Source organism: Peromyscus californicus, unplaced genomic scaffold (genome assembly GCF_007827085.1).
Source record: "Peromyscus californicus insignis strain IS unplaced genomic scaffold, ASM782708v3 Scaffold_15__1_contigs__length_86483966, whole genome shotgun sequence".
NCBI lineage: Eukaryota > Metazoa > Chordata > Mammalia > Rodentia > Cricetidae > Peromyscus > Peromyscus californicus.
In genome coordinates this window covers 64,821,534-64,840,840 of record NW_026294447.1, presented here as the reverse complement: position 1 = coordinate 64,840,840, position 19,307 = coordinate 64,821,534, and the positions used below count along the sequence as shown (strand labels likewise).

The 19,307-nt window shown below is 47.7% G+C and overlaps 1 protein-coding gene and 1 non-coding gene across 4 annotated transcripts in view; one reads left to right on the top strand and one right to left on the bottom strand.

Annotated features, from left to right (window-relative positions):
- Ptprn2 (protein tyrosine phosphatase receptor type N2) overlaps nucleotides 1-1,832 on the bottom strand; it is a 738,491-nt gene extending 736,659 nt beyond the window's left edge. For 2 of the 3 annotated variants that reach the window (XM_052739186.1, XM_052739187.1), the window contains exon 1: nucleotides 1,573-1,831. In XM_052739186.1, coding sequence (XP_052595146.1) covers nucleotides 1,573-1,681 — 109 coding nt within the window. In that variant the 5' untranslated portion in view covers nucleotides 1,682-1,831. Of the gene's footprint in view, nucleotides 1-1,572 lie in introns of all 3 variants that reach the window. The other variant, XM_052739188.1, reaches the window with a different exon arrangement.
- A 9,217-nt stretch (nucleotides 1,833-11,049) lies between these two features.
- Nucleotides 11,050-11,156, top strand: LOC128111284 (U6 spliceosomal RNA). The gene has a single exon (XR_008218550.1). It is a non-coding gene; the product is annotated as a U6 spliceosomal RNA (small nuclear RNA).
- Nucleotides 11,157-19,307: the final 8,151 nt, after the last annotated feature.

Here is a 19,307-nt window from a genome sequence, read left to right as displayed (position 1 = left end):
TGTACAAGGTGGAACAGCAACTCAGGCCACACCTTTTTGATGGCATGGCTCAACTTTGCTTGTTGTCAAGACAACACTACTGTGTTGGGCAGGTGTCCAGGGTGGCTCAATGACTTCTTTCCAAACACTTCCGCCTTGGGGTCTCCTTTGCCACCCCTCTTACCCCCAGCCATCTTCCCTGTTCTTTGTGCTTTTGGCAAAATGCTATGAGCTTGCAATTACATAGGCAAGCAGTTCCTCCCATGCTATGTCATAAGGTAGGTCTGTCTCTGCTGCTGTCCTGATTCTCCCTGTCCTGTGTCCAACCTTGCACATGTAAACGGTAGCATCTGGCCATCTGGGCAATCAGACCTCTCATGAAGTGACCGGTCAATTTCTAGCCAGTAAGAAAGGAATGCAGGAGAGAAAACTGATGGGTGTCTTAGCCTTCTGGACTCATCTGGGGTGAAGTACAATGCAAAAGCATCACCTCCACAGAACACACACACCCCTACTGAAAGCAGGACACATTTGGCCGCCCAGGAAGGAATAGGGGGCCTGTGAACTGGTCCTGGGGCAAACAGACTGGAAAAAGACCTGTTCACGGAGTCTCAGGTGGTGGGCAGGGGGCTCCTTTCCATCCTCAATATTTTCTCCAGCTGCAAACTTAACTAGACCCTCGGTGTGAAGAGATTAGGAAGCCAGGACAGCCGGGGAAACAAGCCCTTCACCAGCCCAAGGGCTGAGAGAGCAAACCCATCTCCTTCCCTGCAGTCCCTTCCTTTGAGTTTTGCATGGTGGAAACACCCCTGAAGACCAGAAGCAGGAGGAAGGAGGTGTGGAGCCTGAGGGGAGCTCAGGCCAGGGCTGAGGCTCACCCCTCTCCACCTACCATCCACAGGCGTGCACACTCTCTCCTCTAACGCTGATTGTTCTAGTCCATTATGTGTGGTAATTCTGGCCCCAAAGCCTCTTACAAACATTGGTTTAATGGTAAATCTCCTTAACAGACAAGATTAGCAGGAGGGAGGTGCCATGTCAGAAAGGCCACCAATTCCGCCCTCCCTCCCTGTCGCCTTTCCTTTTCCTTCCGCGTGTCAGGAAAGGAAAATGTCGGTCCAGTCTCCCCCGGCAGACCGAGGATTTGCCTCGTGAGCAGGGAACGGCAGGTGCAGCGCAGGGTAGCAGGAGAGGCCAGGCTCCCGGGAAGGGCCCAGCCGCTCACCCAGCCGCGTCCTGGCCCTTCAGGCAGCACGCGGAGCACACGGACACAGGGAACACGAGAGCACGCAGGGCTCATAGACACTTGGGGCACGCGCAAAGCGGCGGACACTCGGGGGTGCACAAACATGCGGGGCGTGGGCAACCGTGTGGTCGAGCTGTCCCGGGCCCCCGAGTCCCTGAGTCCGTGGCCAAAGGGGGTGGGGTCGGCCACTGGGGAGGGAAACTGAGGCGGGGGGAGGGGGGGCGGCGAAACCCGCCCCACGTAGCGGGCGAGGACGGGCAGACGCACGGCGGGCCCCGCGGGGCCTGCGGCTGCGCACGGGCACACAGGACCCAGCTCCTGCTCCCATCCCGGCGCCCCTCACTCACCCAGGCGCCCCGGGGGCTGCCGGCCGCGGGCAGACGCGGGGGCGGGCAGAGCGCGAGGCAGTGGCGGCGGGAGCAGCAACAGCAGCAGAAGCGGGAGCGGCGGCCCCATCCCCGCAGCCGGGTGGCGCTCAGTCCATGGCCGCGCGGGAGCGAGGACCGACGGGGCACTTAGCCGGGCGGCGCCAGCTCCTCCGGCGGCGCTCTCAGCGCTCCTGCGGCGGCGCCGGCCGAGCTTCAGCACCGGACAGCGCCGCCGGCCCCACCCCCCGCCGCCGGCCCCGCCCATGACCACGCCCTCTGTCGGCCATGCACGCTCGGACACGCCCACCTCGCGGGGATGGGCCGGAGGCGCGCTCCCGAGAAGCGGGTCCTAGCCCGACAAGCTGAGGTCCCTCCAGCCAGGGGGCTTCGAGGGTCACCCTGCGGTGCCGAGACGAGGACGTGGAGAGGACACTTGGAAGTGTAGCTGTGCTACTGAAACACCGAATTCCTCCTCATTCCGTTGTGTTTAGTTATAGGTGGCGGCCGCTCTGGGGTCCGCAGGTGTAGATCCCACTGGGAGCTGCATCTGAAGGTAGGCAGAGTTTGGCCTTGGCAACAGGAAACGAAGCTCACACAGAGAGGAAGCCTGCAGGGAAGGCTGATGGGATGGAAAGTCTAGGCGGGGGTCCTCAGACAGCTCAAGAGGAGCCAGGATGACCGTGCTGTGTACCCCATGCTTGTGGTCAGGTCAGGATTGCAGACATGTTTGCCTGGGGTCCTTCCATGCTCGCAGTCTAGTCCATCGCTGGAATGGCCAGGGGAATCTTGGCCATCACTGCCAGCGCTGAGGGGCCCAGTGCAGATTCTCAGGCCACTTTCCAAAAGACCCAAGACAAAGACGACGACGGGATGGAATGGGGCAGTGCCCCCGGCATCAGAACACTGGGAGGGTGTGTATATGAGCGGGTTTGTTTTGAGTGTGACAGTCTCAAAGTATGCATGCTTGCATGTGAGGGGACAGGCCACTTCCTCCCTCGCTTCTCCCAGAGAGCCGATCTCTTCCCAGTCCATGTCCTTGTGGCACTGCTAGGAGCCCTGGCCCACACCTGTGTGCTCCCTCTGGCCCGCCTTCCCACTTCCATCCCTCCCTTCAATGTCCCTTGGCCAAAGATGGCCTCTATTTGGTCTGACTGGGACTTGGGGTGGCAGTGAGGGAGTTACATTTCAGTCCAGCCTATCTACAACAAACCAAACTAGCTGTTGGGCCTGGCAATTCTGAGATCACTATTTCTGACACCTGTTGGGCCCCATCCTGACTCACCTTTCAAGCCTTTTGTCTCTCACTCCCTGTAATCAGCTCCCTTCTGCCTCAGCCTCTCCTTCAGACCATGTGCCCCCAATTGGGGAAGTGAGAAGTCACCTTTATTCCCAAAGGCCTTGGGGACTCCCTGGGAGAAGCAGCACCCACTCCAGAAGACGCCAGTACTCCACAGTGACACTGTCCTCTCCAAAGCCAGACCAGCTGTGGCATGTGGTCCTGCAAAAAATCTGTCTGCTTAAAACGGGCAAGGAGCCTAATAAACACTTTGGCCCTGCTTGCCATTTTCAGTAGCCTGGACTGTTTATTAGCAGTTAGAACCTGGCACTCTACCCCCAAATGGTGCAAGACCCTAGAGCAGACACCAGCGAGACTGATTCTCTCACAGACTCTAAGAACTGCTGCCCATGCCATGCCTCAGCCTGACTAGGGGCAAGAGAGGATGAAGGTTGATAGAGTATCACCTGACAGACTGGGTGGGCAGAGGTGTCCTCAGAGATCCTAATAGTCATCTCATGAATCTGGGAACAAGAACAGCAGGAAAAGAAAGGACAAAAGGCTGGGTGGGACCTTCCTGACAGCAGTACTCAGACACTGAGGGCAGGAACTGATCAGTGACTTCTCGGGAGAAGGCTTTGTCAGCTTGTCCTGATGCAGTTTGCAGTTTCTCCAGTACAGAGGAACAGCTGAGTGACACAGCACTCAACCTAAGTGAGGGCCGCTACACCTCCCTGTAGAAGGGTCAACTCCCCCAAAAGCAAGACCTGATGACACCTACAGTGACCCAGGGAGCCTACACCATCTGTCACAACCATAGGCAGCTAAGTAGAGCACCAGGAAGACCCAGAGGAGCTTACCAGAGCAGCCTGCGCCTACATCCGGGAGCACTGTTTATTTTGGGCTGTGGCGTGTCTCTCCTCATCTACCCTTGTTTGTTCTTAAACAAGTTCCGGGTTGGGATGATTTGCCCTTTTGTTATGTGACTTAACCATTTCCTGAGCAAGGTCCTTTCTCACTCCTAGGGCCCCAAACTTCTGAGCTCTGCGTCAACATAAAAGTAGAAGAAAACGCCCAGAAGGAAAAGCGAAAACACAGGCACGGGAGGGGCTGCAAAAATTAACCACAAAGACAGCCCAGGGCTGGGGAGGAGGCTCAGTAGATAAAGCATTTCCCAAGCAGGTGTGGGACCCGTGCAAAGTGAGGCACAGTGGCACCAGTCTGTAACCCTGCTCCTACAGGAAGATGAGGGGCAGAAATGGGAGAATCTCCAGAAGTGAGGCAGGTCAGCTTAGGGAATAATTTACTAACCTGGGACTATACCTGGTTTAGGTCATGCACACATCCCTGCTTCTAACAGTGCACTTAGCAGCCTGGCTCCTTTATTTATTTACTCCTTTATTTACTTTATTTACTTGCACTATGCACACACATCTCTCTCGGAGAACAATACACTAGCAACCTTGGACCCCAACCTGCTCTCCTCTGACAGTTCGTACTCGAATGCATTCCCAGTACATTCTAGAGGGGCAACCTGAACTGCTTTGGGGTTCACGTGCAACAGGGCAAAACTATGAAAACTGTGTCTTCAAGTGAACTTTAAGAATCTATTTACTACCTTATGTCTATGCATAATTGGGTATGCATATAATTACAATCAGATAAATTATGGGGAGGATCACAAGCAATAGGAAAAATGATTATATGACCTTATCTATTCATCAAAACAGAAACACCCTCACTATGACCCTTAATAACCAAGCCTCTCCTCTTCTTTTTTTTTTTTTTTTTTTGGTTTTTCGAGACAGGGTTTCTCTGTGTAGCTTTGCACCTTTCCTGGAACTCACTTTGGAGACCAGGCTGGCCTCGAACTCACAGAGATCCGCCTGGCTCTGCCTCCCGAGTGCTGGGATTAAAGGCGTGTGCCACCACCGCCCAGCTCCAAGCCTCTCCTCTTCTTGAACTCCATGAAAGGAAGTCCCAAACAATAATTGGGGCCCAGCTCTCAATCATGACAGTAGATCCCTCTCTAATCTGTACTGTTGCTTCACTGTGAATAAAATTACCTTGCTACTTTTGCAAATCTGTGTGATCCTTTATTTCAACCCTTTCAATAAGAGGCCAAGAACCTGGAAACAAGCTTTATGGACCAGTTGGCCTGGTATATGCTGTAGCAAACAATAAGAGGAAGATCATGTCCTAAGGTATGAGTCAAAGACTGACAACATAGGATGTCCTCTGACCTCCATGCTATGGTATACTGCACACAAACACATATCAGATACACACTCAGATAATATGCATACCCACACTACAGGAGAAATAATAAAAGCTAAGGAAGAAACCTAAAGCCTTATAGATAGAACAGAGAGTTCATGGCCAGCACCATAGACAGAAAAAAGAGCTGGCTTCTGTTCTCTGTCTGTCTGTCTGTCTGTCTCTGTCTCTGTCTGTCTGTCTGTGTCTGTCTGTCTGTCTCTCTCTCTCTCTCTCTCTCTCTCTCTCTCTCTCTCTCTCTCTTTCTCTCTCTCTCTTCAGTTCTGGTTTCAGCAAGGTCTTTGTTTTCCCATGATGAGAAAGCATTCATTTCATCTACAATCCTAATCCTAAATCGAGGGTTCAGGACCCAGTCCACATGGCTACTTCACAAAGTCCCATCTGCCTGAGGAGTCCCACAGTGGGACTCATGGCCACAGAGCTCACATCCCTGTTCTGCAAACTCTTGTTCACTCTGATGATTTCACTGCATTCATCAGTGCTCAATTACATCAGAGTGGACCAGAATTGTGATGTTTAACAAGGGCTAGAAATCATTCAAAATGGGATGGCTATGCTTCTGGTTTTCTGTTTTAAAAAAAGTCACAAGGCTGAAGAGATGGCTCAGTGGTTGAAAGTGCACACTACTCTTTCGGAATTCAGTTCCCATGGAGGCTCACATCGCCTATAATTCCAGCTCCACATGGATCGGGTGCTCCTGTTCTCCATGGGCAGCACACGCACGTGCACGTGCACACATTGTGTTGTTTTACAAAGAAGCAAAAAAAAGGCCATAGTGGTCAGTCTACAAAAGAAAGCTGATATATAAATTCTGTTCAAGAATGCTTTTTTTTTAATAAAGAAAAGCACTCAAAACCACGACTGGGCTTCAAGGAGGGAGGGAGAACACTAGACAGAAACAATACACCATATGGAGAATCCAAACATAACAGGGCCTTATAGGAAAGGAGAGCTACCCTTTAAATCCTGGAGAGAACCAACTGTCATTACGAGTGGGAATGGGAGAGAGAGGAGCTTCCAGAGGAGCCCTCAGAAGCCTTCAATTTCTAACTAAATTCATGATCAGTTTCCCTGGTGACTCTCAGTCCAAACCCCAGGACAAAGGAAGGACCTAACTTTTATAACCTTTTAGGGGTAGTGGGCGGCTTCGCATCGCATGATTTGCATCACCATATCATACATAACAAAGAGGAGAGAGAAACCAGGGACCAATCAACAGCTCTGTCAAGTCACAGAACGGAGTCCTTAACTCTGTTCCAGGAGTGGGGCCGGATGCAGGCTATGGCCTCAAGCCTACAGGTGCAAGGCCTGTGTTCCAGCTGCAGAGGGATGATGAGAAGTCTGTAGGCCCTCATGGAGAAGAGCTCCACCCACAGCGTGTGACTCAGCTGTGAATCCCAGACAGCACCATGGTAATCCTATGCCATGATTTCCTTCTCCAGCTAGAAGGCCAGGGGGTTTGTGTTTTCAAGCACCAACGGCTGTTGAAACACCTCTACAAAGGACAAACACAAGAGTGGTAGTTTAAATGTAAATGGCCGCCATAATCTCACAGGGAGTGGCACTATTAGGAGGTGTGGCTTTGTGGGCATAGGTATGGCCTTGTTGGAAGAAGAGTGTCACTGTGGGGAGGGGCTTTGAGGTTTTCTAAGCTCAAGATACCCGCCCAGGGTCACAGACCATTTCCTGTTGCCTTCTGATCAAGATGTAGCCTGCACCATGTCTGTCTGCACAACGCCATGCTCCCCTCCATAATGATAGTGGACTGAACCTCTGAACTGTAAGCTGCCACCTCAATTAAATATTTCCCTTTAAAAGAGTTGGCATGGTCATGGTGTCTCTTCACAGCAATAGAAATCCTAACTAAGACAGTAAGCTTTTAGAGAAACAGGTCAGTTAGCTTCTGCATGCTCCCTGTTTGTGAAGAAAAGCGCCTGGAAGGAACAGGAGGGAATAGGCTCAATCCCGTTCTCTTAGACAAATTTTTCAGTCCTTACTAAACGACACAGTACTTCTGTTCAAAAATGATAGAATTTGAGTTACTAATTAAAAGAGTCCAAACTGCCTGATTCCTACTTTTTAATTGCTTTCTTCATCATTTGAACAGCCCACACTGCTAGCTGAACAGCAAATATGGCTGTCAGCCCCTGGAGAGGACAGTCAGGATCAGGCTGTGAAGTCTACTGAAAACTCTATAGGAATAGCAGCCAGTCATTCTGACCCTTGCTGAAGCTTAGCATCGCTATGTAAATGCCACCCCACTCCGTGAGGTACTGTTCCACAGGAGACTTTGCCTCACATCCCCACTACAAGAATTTTCCCTGCCCCAAGAGCTCCTGATCTTCAACAACAAATGCCACTGACTCCAGAGTGCAATTCCAGAGTAAGAGAGGGAAGGTACACACACTCCCAATATTGCTCCAGGACCCTGAGCCTCTGATGAATTGGGCTTGGTATGCTGTATACTGTGTTAATAGCATTTTGCTAGTTAGGAGACAATAAGAAACAAAATCACGAGGTCTGGATTGTTTCCCTTGGTGGTGTGATGTTGGTGGGGAATATCATGGTGTCATGATGGTTAGGACTGGTTTTGGTAGTGATACTAATGTTTGATATGTTGGCGGTAATTGTAATGGTGTTGGTGGTGGTAGCAAAAGTGATGGAAGAGATAGAGGTGAGTGCTGGTGAAGGTGTGTTGATAACAGTGGTGATGACTGGGGTAGCAATGCTGAGCTGATAGGAATAGTGGTGAGGTGTAGATATTATCGGCATGGTTAGGGTATAAGTAACAGTGGTGAAGGTGGTATGGTAATAATAGCAGTGGTGTTCAGAGTGAGGTTGCAATGATGAAGGCTATAGTGATGATGGAGATAGTGATGGTGGTGGAGACAGACGTGGTGGTGGCAATGGGGCTGGTCACGACAGTGGTTAAATAGTGAAGATAACAGAGGTGGTAATGGTGGAAGTGATGATGGTGATGGCAGCGATGGCCATGGTAATGATAGGGTGGTGATGACAATTTAGAGATAAAAGTGTTGATGATGATGTTGTCTACATAGACCTTCCCCATTGCATGGCTGAGTGTAGCTAGAGTTTTCCTGCCTGGCCCACAGTCAAGACAAATCTCTCTCACCTGCCAGTCCCACAGCCGCTCAGACCCAACCAAGTAAACACAGAGACTTATATTGCTTACAAACTGTATGGCCGTGGCAGGCTTCTTGCTAACTGTTTTTACAGCTTAAATTAATCCATTTCTATAAATCTATACCTTGCCATGTGGCTCGTGGCTTACCAGCATCTTCACATGCTGTTTGTCATCATGGCAGCTGGCAGTGTCTCTCTGACTCAGCCTTCCACTTCCCAGCTTTATTCTCCTCCTTGTCCCGCCTATACTGCCTGCCTGGCCACTGGCCAATCAGTGATTTATTTTTTGACCAATCAGCAACACACTTGACATACAGACCATCCCACAGCAGCTGAGTGAACTTTGATTTTCCCTTAGGGCTTCTCCCCTGAACTCCTGTCCATCAAGTGGTCATGAGCAAGGCTTGCACCCCAAAGCAACTCAAACGGGCCATCTCCCTGGAATGTGAGGGTTCGTGGCAGAGTCGTGCAGGATGTGGCTGGGGTGGTTGTGTAGCTATAGCACTAAGACCCAGCCCTTGGTGTTCATGGCTCAGGTGGTGCCCCTGTTTGCATCTTTTCCTGGACTCTATGGACCAATTGCCTTCTAATAAGGTCTGCAGTTGCTGGCCGCCTTTCAGTCACTTGACTGAGAAACCTGGCGGCCCCTGTAAGGAGTGGGAGTGTTGTCACAAAATTTTAACTATTAAACAACAGTCTATCTGTGATTCATAATAAGAAACATCTGGAACCTTCTGAAGCACCAATCAGGTTATAAAAGTTAAGAAATTTTCCAAGAAAATCTTACACCATTTTAACTTTACAGTTTTGCACATCCAAGCTGAGCTGGGGTGCATGTGGCCTTCAGACCTGAGTCCTCAACCATATTTCCAGGTCCTTTAGCCAGGAAATGGTAGACTCTGCCCAGACACCTGCTGAGGCAGAAGGATCTCTTGAGCCCAGCAGTTCAAGACCAGGCTGGGAAATACAAAGAGACCCTGTCTCTTAACACCAAAAATCCTCCTAAAGCTAGCTCCTCTGAAAGTACTCAACCTTCATCAGAGCAAGGGGCAGCCAGCTGACAGGATACTGACTGACTGGCCCTCCAGGGGTGGATGCAGAAACACCTGGTGTCACAAGGGGTTCATACGCTCACAGCTTCCAAAAGAGAAGGCTCACGAAGACCTGAAGGGAATGGCCACCAATCTAGCTCACCACACTCTCCCAACAAATGGTATGAAACAGTTTCTATAAGCTCTTTGCTGATGGCCTGATGAAGCAATAAAGAACTAATACCGGGGAATGACCACACCCTGAACATCCTTCTATCACCAGCTGACTGCCCAGCCAGGATGCCGCCTCCTGCACCCCTGACACACCGAGTCAGGAGTCTGGCCTGCCTAGCAACATGTTCTCCTCCAGGCTCTGGTTATGTTTTGCAGGTTGAGAACTATCAGCCTGTGATCTGAATGTGCCCAGGTATGCCAGCACCCACCTTCTTGGACTGTGTTCAAATCACTGGCGTTCCTACAGGGAGGCTTTCTGTTTTCATTTGCAATTTGGGAAAGCCTCATTTACAATTCACCTTTTGGCCTGAGGATTATAAAGGACCCAGAAAGCCTTAATTAATTGAACTACTGAGGTCTTTGGAGAGACTTGCATCTTTGACAATGGAGCAGAGCCTGGCTATAGGGAAGCAAGCCTACATCCTAAACCATGCTTCAAAGGATGCAAGTCATCAGAGACATAGGACTGTAGGTCTCCACTGTGGGACATCTGAGGAAGAACAGAAATCCCCAGTCTGAGTATCATCTATGCTGTCCCTACTTGAAAGCATTAACCTCCCCATGTGCCATTCCAGCACCCAGGCACACAGCTAATCTCTACATTATCAGTATGCACCCTTGTGGCTACCTTTCAACACTTCGCATGTGATCTTTGCCAGTGTGGGATTGGTAGCAGCAACTCTAGTTTGAGCGATGAGAAGTAAGTCTCTGGAAGTCTACAACTTTTACCACTAATAAAAGATCAAACAAGGGTATGGGTTTAGGTTTGGTTTTCCGTACTGAAGGACTTCTCAATAGCCATTGCACAGAACCCAGGCATGGAAACATTGTCAGGAGATGCGGGCAAAGGTCCTGTAAAGGGCCACAGGAGCAAACTGTGGATTACCCAGGCATGGTGATACACACTTGTAACCTCAACACTCGCTGGCAGAGGCAGGAGGATCAAAAGTGAGACTTTCTCAAAAAAAAAATACAAAAAACTTGAAGAAGCTCCTACAAGTCAAAGATGGAGAAACTTGAGCATCAAAAAGAATAATGACCACACTGTAATAGAATGCATCAGAAATACAAAGAAAGGCCGAGTGGTGATGACGCACACCTTTAATCCCAGCACTTGGGAGACAGAAGAAGCCTGGTCCATAGATCAAGTCTGAGGCCACCCAGAGATACACAGAGAAACCCTATCTTTTTTATATATATATATATATATATATATATATAGAGAGAGAGAGAGAGAGAGAGAGAGAGAGAGAGAGAAAGAAATACAATCCCTGATCCTTTAAAGGATTCTGGCACCAAGTCATCCTTTCAAGAGCTGATTAGTGGAGAAATCAAAGTATTCATCTTGACCTTGCTACATCAGATATTTGGGTCATTGCATGATTTTTGAAGGAAATGTTTTCTTTACAATAAAAGTCTACATGTCAATACAAAAGAATGAAGGATCTAGAAAATTGCCATTTCTTATCTCATAGTATAAAAAATAATGCAGATGTGCTTGCTTTGGCAGCACATCCACTAAAACCAGAACAATATAGAGAAGATTAGCATGGCCCCTGAGCAAGGATGACATGCAAATCCTTGCAAGGTTCCATATTGTTAGACCAGCACATTGCTCAAATTAACCTCATTAACAAAGCTTCTTTTTGCAGTAGATAGCAATTAACACAAAGACCCATAGCTGGTCATTATGCAGAGAATATGAGATTTTAGAGTGCCTAGCCCTAAATGGGATGTTTATGTCACACCCATTCCCCAAGGATGAGGCGTCTACGCAGAAGTGGAACCAGAAAGGTCGTAAGAGCCTGAGGTAGTGTATGACGTCAAGAAAACCCTGTTTTCTAGAAACAACAGGGCAGATGCACATAGGAACACACAGCCACTAAGACACGACACACAAGACCTGCCCAAGCTCATGACAGACAAATACCAGCCAGGAGAAGGGCCTGGGCACCAAGTCCACCCCTAGCTGAGGAGCTGCTGGCATCTGACTGCTGCTGAAAGAAATTAGTTTGCTGTGCCCAGTATATCAACCACACTTCAGGCAGGCCTCATACCCAGGCATAGTCAGCCCATACAAACTGCATTTTCTAAAAGGAGGAGAGAGAAAGAGAACAAATGGGAAGCTGGGTGGGTAGGGAGGGGGGGAGAGGATCTGGGAGGAGTTGGGAGGGTGTGAGTCTGATCAGAAAACACTGCATAAAACTCTCAAGGAATTAATAAAAACATTATTAAAACAATGTAGATAATAATCATTAAGACTGTTGATCACTCACAGAAAAAGTTAAAGCACCTGCAATGTCCACAACACAGCAAGAAGTGCTCAGTGTTCCTGAGGAAAATAGAACTTGAGTCTTAACCAGCCTCTGCTCACCCACAGGAGAGATGAGATAGACAAACATGAATCAAAATGCATGGTGAATGTACAAAATGCCTCAAATCACCCAATCTCTTCAAAAGATTCATGTGGGAGAGAGAAAAGAACTTGTTACATATTGAAAGTGTTAAAGAACATATGAATTAATTAGTTTGAAACCAGATTCAAGCAAACCACTGTGAAAATACATTTTCAGACAGAAAAGCTTGAATAAACAGAATTAGATGACAATAAAGTACATCATCTAACAAGTTTAGTAATATCATCAGCATAATTACATCTGTATAAAAAGGGTTTTTAAGCAGCTTTATGTCACATGTTTTAGAATTTTAACTGTTTAATTTCAAGGGTTTTGTTGATGTTGTATGTCTGGCGTGCATGTGATAGTGCATGTGTGGAGATCAGAAGACAACGTTGGGAATTGCTCCACTACCAGACGTAGTTTGTCACTGCTCTGTGGCAAGAACCTTGACTGCTGAGACATCTTGCTGCCTGGAAATAAGTTTTTTTAAATAAGCCCAGGCTGGTTAGTCATCTTCCTCCCCCACCCTGACAAATACCCAGATTACAAGTTTGTAACACCATGCTAGGGAAATTTTTTTAAGTGGGGTGATTGTTTTATGTTATTTAAACCAGTTTAATGACTAGAAACACACTTGGAGAATTTGTGGGACAAATTGGGCAAAGCCTGAAGTTTGCGGTAAAACCTGATGGTGACAAAAACGATGAAAAGGAAGCAATCCCCCACATTGGAAAACGAAAGCTGTTTCATCTAAAAGCACTGAGTAAAGTCCCCTTTTCCTAGGAGTGCAAGGGTAGTTCAACCTGTCAAACACTTCTGATTTAGAGTTCATACAATGCTCCCCATCCCCAGATGAAGCAGTTTAAACAAACTAGGGATTTATTTTCTTGATTTTCTTGTGAAACAGAAATCTTGCACTGGTGCCCTGAGGCTGGTTGCTGCCCTGTGTAGCCAGGACTAAGCTACCTCCGTCCTTCTGTGCCTGCAGCTTTGATCTCCAACGCAACACTCCTGTATGCAGAAGGGAACAAGTAAAGCCGGGAAGGTGCCACCCCAGGGTGCAAGCAAAGAGTATTCTCACACATTGTATTTCCTCATATCTCACGGGCCTAGCTAGTTCAGATGGATGCTGTAGTCTCAGTAAAGGGAGGTTGGAAACTGCAGGGCTTTTAAGATACACGTGTGACCACACCTGTATTACTTGTCTTACTGCTTAGATGAAACACTTGACCTAAGCAATGTAAGGAAGGGTTTATTTGGACTGACAGTTCAAGGAGTCATTCAAGTGTTGTGGGATATTTGTACACTGTGTGAAGAAGAATTTCTGTGATTGCTGTAATAAAAAGCTGAATGGCCAATAGCTAGGCAGGAGATATAGGCAGGACTTACGGGCAGAGACATCTCAGGGAAGAAGAATGGTGGAGTAGCCAGCCAGACTTGGAAGGAGCAGGATAGGCAGTACAGAGATGAGGTAACACCAGTGGCAGAACGTAGATTAATATAAATGGGTTAATTTAAGTTATACGAGCTAGTGGGACAAGCCTAAGCTAAGGCCAAGCTTTCATAATTAATAAGAAGTCTCTGTGTCATTATTTGTGAGCTTGTGGCCCAAAGGAAATTCTATCCAAGATGGTGGGGAAGACGTGGTAGTAGAAGCAGGATGATAGAGACTGTAGTGGGAAATCCACGGAGATCATTTAAAAGGCAAGGAATTTATCAGGGGATAAAAACTCACTACAGCACAGGAGGTACATGTGTCTATGGTCAGAAAGCAGAGAACAATACACGCTGTGTTCAGCTCCCTTTCTCCTTGTGATACAGTCCAAATGCAGAGTGAGTCTCCCTACCTCCATTAACCTGATCTAGAGAATGTCTCACAGGCATGCCCAGAGATTTGTCTCTAAGGCAATTCTAGGCCCTGTCAGGTTGACAATCAAGATTAACTTTCACAACGTCAAAGACAGCTGGCAGTCTCTATCACAATCATACTTATTAGATCGATCCCTGTGCAACTCCTACTATACGCCGATTCTGATCTAAAGGAGATCCACATGGATTAACCTAATATTGATGACTAAGGGGAAAAAGCAATAAAATAAGCTGACAAGTGTGACTGCCAGCACCATCGATCAAACATGAAATCAGATTTACCTTTGAAGTCGGAACATCAAAAATAAAGCAGAGGCAGGACTGGAGCCAAGCAATATGCCTAGGTCCCCGAGAATCTTTTCTTGTCCACAGGCTTCACTACTTAAGGACATGGCACCAGGTACAGGTCTCCGCTGACAGCAATGGCTGGGGGCATGTCCTAAAAGGAAGTTGTGAACTAGTGACATGCTCACATGACAGTGGTACTGCCCCCAAGAGGATGTGCCACATGGCCGGCCCATAAATGGAAGTTTAGAACATCTGAACTGATCCACCGTGACAAAAACCAGGCCACTGGTCTGATAACAGACAGGTGGGAGGCAGGAGCTTGAGGATTTCAGGAGGGGAGTAGAATGTTCTTCGTGTTGCTTTCTATCACTATAACGAATACACGAGATAATCAACTTATAAGGAGAGGTTTATTTGGGGGTCCCAGATTTGGAGGTCCACGGTTGGGTGGCTAGGTTGCTTTGGGTTTAGTGCAATGCAGCACATCATGGTCTATGGCAGAGCAAACCACTCAGCTCTTCCCAAGTCTGGGAGCAAAAAGAGGAGGAAGAGGTTAGGTCCCACAGCCTCCTTCAAGGGCATGTCCTCAAAGCCCCACCCCCTCCATTAGGTCCTACCTGCTAACAATTCCTCCCAGAGGTTCCACCAGGGAACCAAACCTTCCACAGATGGAACATGGGGACATCCAGATTCTCGATCTGTATTGTGGGGATGGCTTATGGATGATGTATGTACATTTTCTTTCTAGAGAGAATCTGGCCTCTTGGTCACTAATATGCTGCGGGCATCTGTGGGGAAGACTATAATATCTTTAGGAGCAACTTCTAAGCCCCTCTGACTATCTATTCTTGACTTTCTTTTATAGGTTTGCTAAGCAGGACCCCATTGTGTATGCCTGTGGGCAGGGCCTGTTAGCTGCCTCTCCACCCTGAGCATCATCAGATCACTACATCAAGCTGGTGCTCACCACCAGCTGGTCCTATAGTTTCAAGGTCCTGCAAATCACAGAGCTAAACTTCTAAGAGCTCCTTCCGCAGGTGACCTGGGCCTAACCACTTGGTGGAGACCCATCAAAAAGCAGAATTTCTTGCTATGGCATGTGATCTGGTCAGCAGCAGGCTGGGCAGAGTGTTTGGCCATCTCCTGGAGCTCTAGACAGGGCATTGTACATGGTATTCAAAAGCCTTGGGGGAGACAAATGTGTCCTTAGAAACAATCTTTCCAAACTAGTATGATAGATCATACCTGTACTCCCAGCAACTGAGAGCCTGAGACAGGAGGATTACCATGACCAAGTTCAAAACCAACTTGGAATACAGAGATCCTGTTGCAAACAATAAACACACACACACACACACACACACACACACACACACACACATTGGAACCTGCATGGGACCAGACTCTGCTTATGGGAGACAGTTGTGTAGCTTGGTCTGTTTGAGGGGCCTCTGGCAGAGGGATCCGGATCTATCCCTGGTTGCATAAGCTGGCTTTCTGGAACCAATTACCTATGGTCGGACACCTTGTTCACCCTTGATGCAGCGGGGGGGGGGGGGGGGGGGGGGGGGGGGGGGGGGGGGGGGGGGGGGGGGGATGGTGGTTTGGTCCTGCCTCAACCAATGTACCAGGTTTTGCTGACCCCCCATGAGAGGCCTTACTCTTTTGGAGGAGGGGGTGGGGGATGGGTGGGGGGAAGGCTGGGGAAGAGCAGGAGGAGGGATGAGAGATGAAAGGGGGATCTGTGGTTGGTATGTAAAATGAATAAAAATTTTTTTAAAAAATAAAACACACACAAAAAAACCCCTCAAATTTTATCCTGACTGTTCTTCACACCTAAGTCTATATTTTGTTTAGATATTGAACACAAAACATTTAGAAGATAAAACAAACACCTAGAGGTCTATTTTCATTTTAAGATAAAGGTTTCATGTTTACCTTGGAAGAGATCCACATTCTCTCCCATCTTCCTTCCGTGACAAGTGTGCTAAATTTTGTTTGCCGACACAGAATTATCACATGTGCATGCAGTGTGTCCTCAGCCCATTTTCCTTCTGCAGTCTGGATAGCTAGGCATTGAGGTTCACTTGACTCAGAGCTGTGGAGGCATCTTCCCTGGGGAGGGTTTCTGGCTGCACTGTCACATAGTGCCGGCAATCATGCCCAAGGAGCCTCTTTGCTTTTTGTAACTTCATCATTACAACGCCCTCCCCAACCTAGTATTGCCTACCAACAGGCCCCACCTCCAAATACCATCACTGGAAGAATTTGGGGATGTTTCTAACCCATGAACTTTTGGGAGACACATTCAATCTATATCAATATTGTCAGTTTTGCATGCTTTCAACTTCATATAAGCGAAATCATATTAGTCTAGACTTACATATTCCTCATTATCCTGCTCCTGACACATGGCTCTTGCAGCAGTCCCCAGCTTTATAAAGCCTCCAAATCACAGGTTGGTGCATTGTTTAGACTCTTCGCACTGTCCCTCTCCTGCTCCCTCCTTGCTAGTCCACCTGCCCACAGATGCCTCCAACTCACTACAGACGACCCCTGCTGCTACCTGCACACCAGCATGTCCACTCTGCTGCCCCCTCAACCTGGCTATTCCCTCTTCCATGGCCCTGTATACACTACACACCAATATACCCCACCCCACCCCACATAAACACGCATGTGAATGTGTTCTGCTTGCTCTGAGATGCAAATAATGGCTTGTTTTCAGAAAGATGGTGGCAAGCAGTCTTGCCCGAAGTCAGGCCTCAAGAAGTACTTAGCACATTTTCAGGGAAAACCAATTCCAGGTCCACCCCAAAAAGGCATTCTTGCAGCTTCTTTTCATGTATAGGTCCCAGTAACATACTACAGCTACCACCATCTAGCCATGTCTTGAGAACTGTGGGCCAGTACTAAACATAATGACATCTTTTCACTGCTGGGGGTAGGCAGCAATTGCCACCCACGTATCTGCATGTAGAGACATGATGTGACTACAAGAATATTGAGCTCTCAAGCCTACAGCACAAGAAACCCACCACCTACTTTCATTCTGCCCTTCCATGCAGTCTCTACTGACCCACACTTCCCACCACAGGAGTTTACAAGATTAGATTTACCTCTACACAAGGCTGTGAGGGATTTTCTTAAGTCAGTTAACACGGGAGCCCCATGCTAATGTGAGCAGCACCTTCCAACAGTAGCCCAGATGTAAGTGAGTCCAAGGGAGAAACTTCTGTGCTGTTGTCTGCTTGTGTGCCTGTCCTGCTTGTGAGTTCATCTGTCCCACTTCACGGATATCAGAACCTAGATTCTCTAGCCTCTTTAGACCAGATGAGGTCTCCAAGAATCCTCCAGCCACAAATTGGGGCTTCTGAGGCCTCCAGAGTTGAACACTTACCAGGTTTCCAGTATGAAGACAGCCCTTATTATATTACTTGGACCATATCATGTAAGCTAATCTAATGACCCCTTTGATGTATGTTCGTTCTATTGGTATTGTTCCTATGGGGAACACACAACTTAAATAGTTATTGTTAGAATCGAGAACTCTAACACACTATAACTCAATATACTAATACACACTGAGGACTGATGGTAGGAAAATATTATCTGTTCCCTAAATTAACCCATTATATTTCTCTAAAAAGGAAAAAACCCACCTTGGTATATAGCATAAAAACAGTGCAATTCATAGCACATAAGTCTTGTGCCAGGGTATTTCAAGCAGCATTTGTTGGCTTGTATTTGTGGCACAACAGCATGCACTGTAGAAAGTGTATCTACTGAATGTTCAGAACCACAGCAGGAACACCCTGGACTCAGTGTGGGGTTCACTTTTACATTTTCCTCACTGTGCTTTTAGATATTTACTACTGCCAAAAATGTTGTGACCCCACGGTCAGTCATGCAATTATAGTCACAACTCAATTTCAGAGTCTGACTTCTGTGGCACTCTCTAGACATGGGTCGCTTAAAATCAGAATCTGAGGATATTTTCCTTTTCAAAATAATTCCCAAGACACAGAGTATACTCACCATTTACCTATCCTCATCATGTGGGACACTTGTGGAATGAGTTAGTTAAACCCATTACAAAACTACTTTCCACACAGAAAAGCCACCTCTTGGAAGGCACCTTGTGTGAAGTATGTCACAGGATCCCAAAAGCAAACATACATGTGTGACACCAGATGAGGAGCACAAGAACACCTCTACATTATCCTGACAGGCAATGTCAAGTCAGTGAGCTCAGGTTCAATTCCTCCTTACATTATGGTTAAGGCAACCTCTCCCCGCAACACTTACAACTCAAGGTGAAGACCCAGGGGGAAATGAATAGAAGGTCCTTTCAAGTCACTTTTGATTTTGACTCCTAAGGTGTTGTGGGATGTCTTTCTGTATGCTGTGAATATGTGTTGCTCTGATTGGTTGATAAAGCTGTTTGGCCAATGGTGAGGCAGAATAAGGTTAGGCGGTACATTCGAACTGGAGAGAGAAGAAGAAAGGAGAATGGGCCAGACACAGATGAGTCACGACCAGGAGAAGCAAGATGTGAAAGTACTGGCAAACCATGAAGCCACGTGGCAATGCATAGATTAATAGAAATGGGCTGAGTTAAGTTGTAAGAGTTGTAAGAGCTAGACAGCAAGAAGCCTGAGCCATTAGGCCATACAGTTTGTAGTAATATAAGCCTCTGTGTGTTTACTCGGGTCTGAGCAGCTGCGGGACCCGGCAGGACACAGGAAAACTTCCCACTACACTAGGGCATGCCAGTGCTTCTGTGAGCCTCATGGAAAGTTCCTGACAGAACACATAGAAGTAAGACAGCAGAGAACCATTCCTGGTAATGAAAGGGGCTGCATAAATCCTCTCCAGAGTATCATGAATGTGACTTCTCTCAGCATGAAGCACCCCAACTAAGATTCGACTAGGCTTTCTCATCTGACTCCCAAGTGAGAGAACCATCAGTGGGGAGTCCCACTAGTCTCCCTGACTTGAACTCTGGAACTGACTGGTAATGATTAGGGGCAGAGCGACTGAGTGAACCTGACTGATAATGGCAGAGGAGATTGTGTGTCCTTCACAGAGTTGCTTCTCCCTCTGAATGGGTCCTCAGTCTGACAGCTTCTCACAAATAATGACTAAAGGGCAAGGTAGTATGAGGGAGCTATCTCTGCTGCTCAAAGCCCAGGC